The sequence below is a fragment of the Schistocerca nitens genome, chromosome 3 (assembly GCF_023898315.1).
Source record: "Schistocerca nitens isolate TAMUIC-IGC-003100 chromosome 3, iqSchNite1.1, whole genome shotgun sequence".
Taxonomy (NCBI): Eukaryota; Metazoa; Arthropoda; class Insecta; order Orthoptera; family Acrididae; genus Schistocerca; species Schistocerca nitens.
In genome coordinates, this window is record NC_064616.1 from 556,265,384 (window position 1) to 556,277,449 (window position 12,066).

General features: G+C 37.1%; 1 protein-coding gene across 1 annotated transcript in view; it reads right to left on the bottom strand.

Moving 5' to 3' along the window:
• Positions 1-12,066, bottom strand: part of LOC126249332 (Down syndrome cell adhesion molecule-like protein Dscam2) — a 562,422-nt gene that overhangs the window by 205,240 nt on the left and 345,116 nt on the right. Inside the window, exon 13 of the mRNA XM_049950988.1 lies at positions 5,615-5,757. Within this exon, the coding sequence (XP_049806945.1) occupies positions 5,615-5,757 (143 nt within the window). The remainder of the gene's footprint in view (positions 1-5,614; positions 5,758-12,066) is intronic.

Here is a 12,066-nt window from a genome sequence, read left to right on the forward strand (position 1 = left end):
AAGCATTTAAACTCAGGATAGTGTTCCTGGAGCCACTCTGTAGCAATTCTGGACATGTGGAGTGTCACTTTGTCCTACTGGAATTCCCTAGTCTGTCAGAACGCACAATGAACATGAATGGATGCAGGTGATCAGACAGAGTCATATCTAGATGTATCAGGGGTCCCATATCATTCCAACTGCACATGCCCCAAACCATTACAGAGCCTCCACCAGCTTGATAACTCCCCTGCTGACATGCAGGGTCCATGGATTCATGAGGTTGTCTCCACATCTGTACACGTCCATCCATTCGATACAATTTGAAATGAAACTTGTCTGATCATGCAACACATTTCCAGTCAACGACAGTACAATGTTGGCATTGACAGGCCTAGGCAATGTGTAAAGCTTTGTGTCTTCCATTCATCAAGGGTACACGAGTGGGCCTTCGGCTCCGAAAGCCCATATTGACAATGTTTTGTTGAATGGTTCACACACTTACACTTGTTGATGGCCCATCATTGAAATCTGCAGCAATTTGCAGAAGGGTTGCACTTCTCTTCAGTCATCATTGGTCCCATTCTTGCTGGATCTTTTTCTGGACTCAGTGATGTCAGAGATTTGATGTTTTACCTGATTCATGATATTCACAGTACACTTGTGAAATAGTCGTACGGGAAAATCCCCACTTCATCACTACCTTAGAGATGCTGTGTCCCATGCACCGACTATAATACCATGTTCAAACTCACTTAAATTTTGACAACCTGCCATTGTAACAGCAGTAACTGATCTAACAGCTGTGCAAGACGGTTGTTGTCTTTTATAGGCATTTCCGACTGCAGCACCATATTCTGCCTGTTTACATATCTCTGTGTTTGAATATGCCTGACTATACCAGTTTCTCTGGTGCTTCCGTGTAATATCTAATATACAACAAGCAAAATTAATTCTTTTTGCAGATGACATCAACACTGTAACCAGTCCCAACATATATACATACAGAAACAAAAGAAATGGTAAATTGTGTTTAAAATTACTAATGAGGAGTTTTCTGCAAATGGTCACTCTCTCAATTTCAAAATGACACAACATATTCAGTTCTGCACATCTGGAGGTGCTACACCAATGATAAGTGTAACACGTGGTGAGTAAATAATATCTAGTGTGGAAACACCAAAATTTTTAGGTGCCCATATTGATGAGAATCTAAACTGGACAAAACAAATTTTGTAAGTCATAAAACAACGTAGTACAGCCACATTTGCACTTTGAATCATTGTTAATCTTGGGGAGAGAAAATCACTGAGTTGAAAAATTTTGCCTCTTTTATTCAGTAATGTCATATACACAATGTTCTGGGGTAACTCAGCTTTAAGAAAGAAAGTGTTCATTGCTCAAGAATGTGCTGTAAGAATTATATGTGGTGCTGACCCATGATCGTCTTCTAGACATCTGTTTAAGGAGTAAGGCACTGCCTCACAGTATATTTATTCCCTCATGAAGTTTTTTGTAAATAATCTGCTGCAGTTCAAAAGGAGCAATGGCCTACATAATTACAAAACCAGAAGAAAAAAATGAGATTCATTACCCCACACGAAGGTTGTCTTTAGCTCAAGTGGGGCGCAACACTGCCTCTAAAATTTCTAATTTTGCCTTTTTTAAAAGATGATGGATATGAAGAATTAACTCACAATAGTATTACAAGAACTGGACAAGTGTGAGTAGGGCTCACACTCTGAGAATTTCATACAAACTTAATGATGTAAATAAATAGTTCGTTCATAGGTTTTGATGTATTTGCAAGTATCAAAACGAGATATAAAATGTTGTATCTTTTAACTGCACTGACTTCGAAGCTTTACTTTTTTAATACCATAAAAGGACTGTAGACATTAGGAAGTGACATAAATTTCAACTTGATACCACTAGCAGCTCCTGAGGAAAAGGGGCCTTAACGGACAGACAAATTAACAGATGGGCAGCACGTGGTTGGTTTTGGTACAACCCATGGAAGAAATTCATGGAAGACTGAGACCCTTGCATTTTACTCCACTCAGGACACATTGTCTGCTCTGTTGTCATAGGTTTGAGAAGTTTGAGCTGTCTTGTGCAATGATGACAACATATGATTTATGCCTATCATCTACAATGGAAGAAATGTCATACAGATGTTACGGGGCTATTAACACATTCAATATTATTCTCAATATGTCAATATAATGAGCATGTGAAGCTGAATTTTGTCATAGTGTCAGTACTAGAAATACTTCTATGCTAGCCACAAGATTGGTAAGGAGCTCTTGTGGTTGGGCATTTCATTCCTCCACAGTGTGACTGACACCTGCTGGTGGTCATTGGTGCATGTGGATGTGCTACAATATGTTTCCCAACGCATCACACATGTGTTCAACGGGATTTAAGTCAGGGGGAACAGGCATTTCAATCTGTGATGATCACACACCCTATTAAGATCTATGCCACACCTTTCGTAATGTCTACTGGGGCATCATGAATCACAGTGACTTCAGTGTAATTATTATATTTGAATGAAAGTGTCATTTATGTTCATCTCATTGTGTATTTCCCTCAACTTTCTTCTGTACTGTACTGTACTGTAGCAGTTCTCTGTATATGTTCCATGTTTCATTGAGTTATTTTATTGCAAAGGTTTCTTTTGTCCTTAAGTTTTGCACAACAGTGTAGTTTTGTGTACACCAGTGCAAATACAAGTAATTCAATGTGCATAAACCCACAAAGAGACCCAACACTGTTTGATTACACAATGAATTACCAATCACTGTAATTCATCAGAGCCATCATGTATCAACAAGTATCTGCCCAGAACAGTTTAATGTGGAACTACCACATAAATCCTGCTGTTGGGAACGCAACTAGCAGACAAATTTATTCAAAGTACAATTCACCCAAGCCTAAGCTCACTTACAAAACATGTAACCAAGATTTGAGTGTCAACAATGCAAGATGGTTTGGTTTGGTTGTTTGGGGAAGGAGACCAGACAGCGTGGTTATCGGTCTCATAGGATTAGGGAAGGATGGGGAAGGAAGTCGGTCGTGCCCTTTCCGAGGAACCATTCCAGCATTTGCCTGGAGTGATTTAGGGAAATCACGGAAAACCTAAATCAGGATGGCCAGATGCGGGATTGAACCATCGTCCTCCCAAATGCGAGTCCAGTGTCTAACCACTGCACCACCTCGCTCGGTAACAATGCAAGAAAAAGATAGATTGCTACTTACCATAATGATGACATGTTAAGTTGCAGACAGGCACAATTAAAAGACACTTACACATTAGCTTTCCACCATAGCCTTTGTGAGAAAAAGAAAGAGAAATCAACATACACTCATTCACACAAACAAGCACACCTCATGCACACATGACTGTCATTCTGGTCCAAGCTGCCAGAGATGGCAATCATTTGTGTGTGAGTTGTGCTTGCTTGTGTGAATGAATATCTGTGTGTTCCTCTTTCTTTTTATGACAAAGGCCATGGTTAAAAGCTAAGATGTAAATGTCTTTCAATTGTATCTGTCTTTAACTAACATTTCATTTTTACAGTAAGTAACACAGTTGATATTCAAACCTAGAGTTCCCATTGCTTAATTGCTAAATGTTGATTGTTGATCACTGACCTTCACCAAATTATATTAGAGCAAAAAAAAGAAGGAAAGATAAAGAAAAGCTGCAAGCACATGATTTTACATAGTTTTTTCAGTTACTGTGAGAGGAACATAGAACTGGTCGGAAAACTCTAATGGCAGGTACTGGGTCAAATGTGTTATACATTGCTGAGAGCCTTGCTTTCAAAATTCTGAGAACCTACAATCCAATATGAGTAAATAAACACAACACTTCCTGCAATTTGAGTCTTGGTTAGTGACTATGTGATATGGCCTTATACAGAGTGATGCTGACAATTATTCTTCCCGTGTATCATATGTGAATAGGTTATGAATAGAATGAATGATCTTGGAACACAATGTCTCTCAATCAACAGCTTGTGATTGATTTCAGAGTAATATGTAGATTTAAATGCAGTCCATATTGTTCTCATTTTGATGTTATTGTAGGAAAATGTAATGTTCTTATACCACAAATGATTAACAGTTCCTGAAAATCATTCTAACCATAGGACTCTAAAGTTTTTCTCACCTACCCACTATTCATACTATAACTTCTTCCAAATGACTGATGGCTGAGGATAAAGTATGATGTTGCTGCTGAAAATAAAGATGAAGGGTGTAAACTTAGTGCCAGCATGCCCCTGCAGTTGGAAAGCATCACAAGTATCAAATGTTTTAATGTTTCCACCACACACATAAATGGATATCCACATTGTCTTATAGCCTCACTGGATATAGCTATTAAGAGAGGTATGGAACATCATAGTGTTGGCACATCATCTGATCATAAGAAACTAACTTCCTCCTCTGATTAACTACTAGTATTTGCTATATACCATGGCTGTTTTTTATCGTTATAACAGGAAAGTAAAAGTTACTTAATTTTCACCATGCTACAAGAAACTTTTTTTAACTCTATCAGGAGCCAAAACTGTTGGTCACTGATATGTATTTAGAAGTAACAGAGATTCAAATATCCATCTAGCCATTGTCATTTGAGCGTACTGTGGCTGACCTAAATAATTTCAGGTAAATGGTCAGAATATTTTTTTTAAAAAAGTCACAAATCATTTCTTGTCCCATCATTCTCCAAATGAGTTAGCACTCTATATCATAAATTTGCTGATGATGAGATGTTACAACTTCTCATTTAGTTGTTGGTTATTTGTTGCTTGATTATTCCTGCCTACCAGATTCAGTGAAAATGGCCAAGATTTAGAGTGTCTTTTTGTCTGTATTTTCAGTATAATGAGCTGGTTGATTGTCCAGACAAATTTCTAACCACTCTAAAGAGGAATATGTAATAATGCCATCAAATATCTGGCACTGTACACACTGTAACTATAAATGAGTACACACAGATGGTTTCATCATGCATTTGTAGAGATACAGCAAGGGCACTGACTTTGAAAACACAACTTCCTGTATGAAGTGTGGGATTCTGTCATTATTTCTGAAGCATTTATTTCATATGTTCAAAAAATTAGGCACAGTCCTTTAAGCAGTAACATAGACATGGTTTTTCTTAGCTTATCTGGACTGTGACACAATTTTAAACTTCATCAGTTAGTTCTTCACTTGCTTCAAATAACTGTCTCTCTGGAACACACCTCTAGCATACATTATTATGATTATATTTGCATACATGACATTTTATGAATTGAAATTGTCAAAATTTGTATGCAATAATCAACGACTGAATTCATATTGCCTTATCTAAAATATTTGGTGAAGGTCAGTGATCAACAATCAACATTTAGCAATTAAGCAATGGGAACTCCAGGTTTGAATATCAACTGTGTTACTTACTGTAAAAATGAAACATAAGTTATCAGTTTATTTAATATCATGATATAATAATTAGAAATACCAATGGTGTAAAAACAGTACAAAGATCTCCTTGAAACTCAAAGGAGTGGGTATGTATTTTATTCTATTATCCTAACCTAAAGGTAATTTCCACTTTGATAACAGGTGTGATAATTACCTTGCATCAGGAGATGTATTGTTGTCTGATCATGGCCATATTCATTTAGAGCAAGGCATGAGTAAATGCCTCCGTCTCCACTTCTGACATGTTGTATTGTTAGCTCTGATGTCAATCCTTTGTTACTTGTAATATTTTTCATGCTGAAACATTTAAACAATCAAATTTTAAATATCACAGTTAATAATGAACCACAATGTGTATTAATGATCACTGAATGTTGTTTAACATTGCCATAAAACAAGAAATATAGCAAAAAGGAAGAAATAATCTCAGTCTTTCAAAACATTAAAGCAACCATTTGTGGGATTGTCATTACTGCATATAAATTTTCCACAAACGATTACAACAACAAAACTACCAGGATAGTACCAATAAACAAAAAATAAGGGAAGGTAAAGACTCACTTGTAAGTGAATGAATAATCACATCATCATCAATGGAATGTTACACATCATAATTACATACAAAGTTCTTTCTATTTTTATTGCCTAGCATGTGATATCATAAAAATGAAACATAAAGTGAAGACCATAAATGCACAGCAGTTCTGATAAATAAATAAAATGTCAGTCTACTTCTATAATTTTTGACTGCAATTCACAAGTACTAAGGTGATCCTTATAGCAACGGAATGCTTTATTTAATTTTTCCGTTACATTGCACAGGAAGTCAAGACAAATGCATAGAGTTTGAGATTGACATTGCAGATATTTATCTGCTGTAGGATCTGGGATAGAAGCTTTTCTTTGACACATACACTGGCAATCTTTTATTACCTATGGTCCACGCTGTTAAAATGTAAATACATTGTGGGACACCATTCTATCTGACTTAATATTCTATAAGTGTAGAAAAAAGAAAAAGTCAAAATTCGAAAAAGATGATGAAACAGGACTTTTTAACTAGAAGATGAGTCTTAATCTTCTCAATGAAGCACTGAATAATACGATGAAATCAGGAGAAAGGTGAACCAATACTCGGAGATTAACATCTATAAATCTATAAAGTTTATCTAAAAACAAAGATGATGTAACTTACTAAACGAAAGTGCTGGTATGTTGATAGACACACAAACAAACACAAACACATGCACAAAATTCAAGCTTCCAGTTCTGGATCAGACTCTGAATGTGGCCCTCCAGCAGGAATACGACTTCCTCAAATCCTGCCCTGAAATGAGATCCATCCTTCATGAAATCCTCCCCACTCCACCAAGAGTGTCTTTCCGCCGTCCACCTAACCTTCGTAACCTCTTGGTTCATCCCTACGAAATCCCCAAACCACCTTCCCTACCCTCTGGCTCCTACCCTTGTAACTGTCACCAGTGTAAAACCTGTCCCATGCACCCTCCCACCACTACCTACTCCAGTCCTGTAACACGGGAGGTGTACACAATCAAAGGCAGAGCCATGTGTGAAAGCATGCACGTGATTTACCAACTGACCTGCCTACACTGTGAAGCTTTCTATGTGGGAATGACCAGCAACAAACTGTCCATTCACATGAATGGACACAGGCAGACAGTGTTTGTTGGTAGTGAGGATCACCCTGTGGCTAAACATGCCTTGGTGCACGGCCAGCACATCTTGGCACAGTGTTACACCATCCGGGTTATCTGGATACTTCCCACTAACACCAACCTATCAGAACTCAGGAGATGGGAGCTTGCCCTTCAATATGTCCTCTCTTCCTGTTACCCACCACGGCTCAACCTCCACTAATTTCAAGTTGCTGCCGTTCGTACCTCACCTGCCATTCAACAACATCTTTGCCTCTGTACTTCCAGCTCGACTAACATCTCTGCCTAAATTATTTGCCTTTACATATGTCTGCTTGTGTCTGTATATGTGCGGATGGATATGTGTGTGTGCACGAGTGTATACCTGTCCTTTTTTCCCCCTGAGGTAAGTCTTTCCGCTCCCGGGATTGGAATGACTCCTTACCCTCTCCCTTAAAACCCACATCCTTTCGTCTTTCCCTCTCCTTCCCTCTTTCCTGATGAAGCAACCGTTGGTTGCGAAAGCTTGAATTTTGTGTGTGTGTTTGTGTTTGTTTGTGTGTCTATCAACGTACCTACTACATCAGTAACATGGTAAACAGTTCATAAACAGCAATGTTTTCATTGGTTTCTGTTTTAAGATATTTTGGAAGATCAGATTTATCTTTAACTTTGGTCTGATATGCATCACCTACACGAAATAGATACAAATGCATTTGCATCCATTTGCAGAGTCTCTTCAAATTACATCCCTTGAAAACAGGCATACTTCCTCCACAAAGTAAGTAAAGTGGTTTACTCTTAGACTGTACAAAAAATATCTCTCTATCCATTGTTCATAAAAGATTCTGTGATCATCTTCTATTTTCCTTTTCCGCAACCTGAAATGATTATTTCAACTTAAAGTATATGTACTGGTGTATTTACTGCTAAGTATAGTGTTCAAAATTTAACAGTAACAGTGATTATTAGACTTCAGCAAGGCTTTCCCAAAACCACAGAGCTGTTAGTTGAAAGACACTGTTACATGAGTAGTACATACTTCTATTGGCTCTTATTGATCAAGCTATATGTGAAACATGATGAATGTCAAATGAAGATGAACCTGCTCTACTGTTTATGATTGTCACTGTGTATGTCGTGACAAAACTTATCTTACTGGAACCTCACTGTGCTGTGATGAACAACACAAAGGCTGAAATCTGTTGATCATTCTAGCATCACTGACACCTGTTTCAAACAAATTATTCTGATACATAATTTCTTGTATGAAAAACACACAAAAAAAACTGGTAATTTAGTTCCATGTGTTGCGACCACAACAATGATGATGCTGTGGGCTACACAAAATGGTTTCAGGGGCCACTGGTTGCCAGACACTGCTACAGAATAACATTCTGGAGTATAGTTAAATTTTCCATAAAAAACATTATGTATACAGAAAGTAATGAATTTATGTAGCTGAATTTATTTTCATTCAGAAATCAGAGTCACTGTATCTACAGTATGTAGATGGTTTAAAAACTAAATTACCTTCACATCTGCTGCTTAATAAACCAAATACACAGCCCTAAAAAACTTAAGGACCACATAGGTAAACAAATGTAACATATTAACTACATTGTGGAAATGGGTGAAACTGTGCGAACATGTTGCTAGTCACCCAATCATGCACAGAAAGTCAGATGTCACATGGCAAGAGGTTATCATGACCTTAGTACCAGATGGGGCTGATCCTGCAACACAAGGCAGGTTAATGAATGGGAAAAAGACAGTGTGTGCTGTTACGGTGCACAAAGGTGGTTTTCTTCATTACACGTACATCTACATGGATACCATGTAAATCACACTTAAGTGCCTGGCAGAGGGTTCATCTAATTACCTTCACAGTAATTCTCTATTATTCCAATCTCAAACAGCACACAGAAAGAACAAATTCCTATCTCTTTCCGTACAAGTTCTGATTTTTCTTATTTTATCATGGTGATCGTTTCTTCCTATGTAGGTAAGCATCAATAAAATATTTTTGCCTTTCGAGGAGAAAGCTGGTTATTGAAATTTCTTGAGAAGATTCTGCTGCAGCAAAAAACACCTTTATTTCAATGATGTCCAATCAAAATCCTTATCATGTCTGTGAGACTCTCTGCTCTAGTTATTGATAATACAAAACCTGCTGCTCTCCTTAGAACTTTCTTGATGTTCTCTGGTAATCCTGTCTGTTAAGGATACCAGACTGTGCAGCAGTACTCCAAAACATGACAGACAAGCATAGTGTACTCAGTCTCTTTAGTAGATCTGTTGTATTTTGTAAGTGTTCTGCCAATAAAATGCAGTGTTTGGTTTGCCTTCCCCAAAACATTTTCGATGTGTTACTTTCAATTTAAGTTGATCATAATTGTAATTCCTAGGTATTTAGTTGAATTTACAGCCTGTAGATTTGACTGATTTATCATGTAACTGAAGTTTAATGGATTCTGTTTAGCAGTCATGTGGATGATCTTACACTTTTCATTATTTAGGGTCAGTTGCCAATTTTTGGAACATACGCAATTGGTTTTGATCTTCTGATGACTTTACTAGATAATAAACAGCATCATCTGCAAACAGCATAAGATGGCTGCTCAGATTGTTTCATAAATTAACTATACAGATAAGGCACAGCACTTAGAACACAACCTTGGAGAATACGAGAAATCACTTCTGTTTTACTCAATTAATTTCCATCAATTACTATGAACTGTGACCTCTCTGACAGGAAATCATGAATCCAGTCACATAACTGAGATGATATTCCGTACGCACACAATTTCACTACAAGCTGTTTGTGTGGTACAGTGTTAAAAGCCTTCAGGAAATCTAGAAATATGGGACCAATTTGAAATCCCTTGTCAATAACACTCAACTATTTGTGTGTGTTAAGAGCTAGTTGTGTTTCACAAGAACGAAGGTTTCTAACTCTATTGACTATCTGTCAATAGACCATTCTCTTCAAGGTAATTCATAATGTTTGAACACAATATGTCTTCCAAATCCTGCTGCATATCGATGTTAATGATATTAACCTGTAATTTAGTGGATTACTCCCACCAGCTTCCTTGAATATTGGTGTGACCTGTACAACTTTCCAGTCTTCAGGCATGGATCTTTTGTCGAGCAAGCAGGGATGATTGTTAAGTATGGAGTTATTGAAGCAGCATAATCTGAAAGGGATCTAATTGGTATACTGTCTGGATCAGAAGATTTGCTTTTATTAAGTGATTTAAGTTGCTTCATTACTCTGAGGATTCTTTAGTGAAGGAATTTCAGAAGGCTTTGAAAGTAATTCTGCTTTGACAGCACTGTTGTCAATAGTATTTCCATTGGTATCACACAGAGTAGGCAGTGATTGCGTCTTCCTGCTGGCATATTTTACATACGACCAGAATCTCTTTCGATTTTCTGCCAGGTTTTCAGCCAAAGTTTTCTTGAGGATACTGTTATAAGTACCCTGCATTGAAGTCTGTGTTAAATTTCAAGTTTCTGTAAAAAATCACCAATCTTGGAGATTTTGCATTCGTTTGAATTTGGCATGCTTATTTCGTTGTTTCTGTTACAGCATTTTGACCCGTTTTGTGTACCATGGGTGATCAGCTCTGTCATTTGTTAATTTATTTGGTATAAATTGCTCAATTGCTGTCGATACTATTTCTTTGAATTCAAGCCACATCTCATCTATGGTTACATTGTTAATTTGGAAGGAGTGGAGATTGAATCTCAGGAAGGTGTAAAGTGCATTTTTATCTGCTTTTTAAATAAGTATATTTTTTGTTTATTTTTGGAGGATTTGGGAGTTTCTATACTCAATCTCACTATGACAACCCTGTGTTCACTAATCCCTGCATCTGCTTTGATGCTTGTTATTAGCTCAGGATTATTTGTTGTTGAGAGGTCAACTTTCACAACTGTTTACCATTCATGTGGGCTCATGAACTAACTGCTGAAAATAATTTTCAGAAAATGTGTCCAGCACAATTTTGGATGATGTTTTATGCATACCTCTTGATATGTATTTTCACCAAAATACTGAGGGTAAATTAAAGTCACCACCAACTACAATAGTGTGAGTCAGGTATATGTTTAAAATTAAACTCAAATTTTCTTTGAACCTTTCAGCAGTTGTATCATCTGAGTTGGGAGGGCGGTAAAAGGATCCAATTATTAAGGCCAAAAGACCCCATTTAGATGACTTCACACAGGGAAGAACCATAAGGAAACTGGAAGAAGGATGAAGTGTGACCAGTGTAACCCAGGAATTTGGTATTCCTCACAGCATTGTTTCACATGTGTGGGGAGCATTCCAAACCACAAGCACTCTTGCCTAATAGAAAGGAGGTACCAGTCCAGCCATAGTGAATAGAGACAATGTGTGAGTTGAGTGTGTGAATGTGTGTGTGTTTTCTATTTCTGAAAAAGAGTCATTTGTCCGAAAGCTTAAATATTTAGCAGTTTTTTTCATTGTCCCTGTTTGTGACCCAGTGCCTCCTCAATGTGGTGAATAGCAATCTATTCTTTTCATAATATTGCTGAAATGCTGATTTTGTTAGGTACTGGTACGTTAAATGCTATAAAGCTCTTTTCAGAAAAGTTGTACCACCTGCTAAAAAGTGGCTAATAATACATTCATCATCCATCATAGAAAGAAGACAAGATCAGTGTGGTTAATTATTCAGTCTGAATTAGGATCAAAGTCAGAAAACAAGATATTCTGAAAATCAGATTTGAAAATGGTATTATAGCTATCTCTTTTTAGATAGAAAACTATATCAATGACTTATTCTCAAATGTAGCAAGATGATATGTAGATATGGAAGCCTATCAAGACAATGCAAATCCCATAAGTATGGTAAACAATGAGAACACATTTTACAAAATTGAAAAAAATCACTGAAAGAGTTGTGCAAACCTAAATATT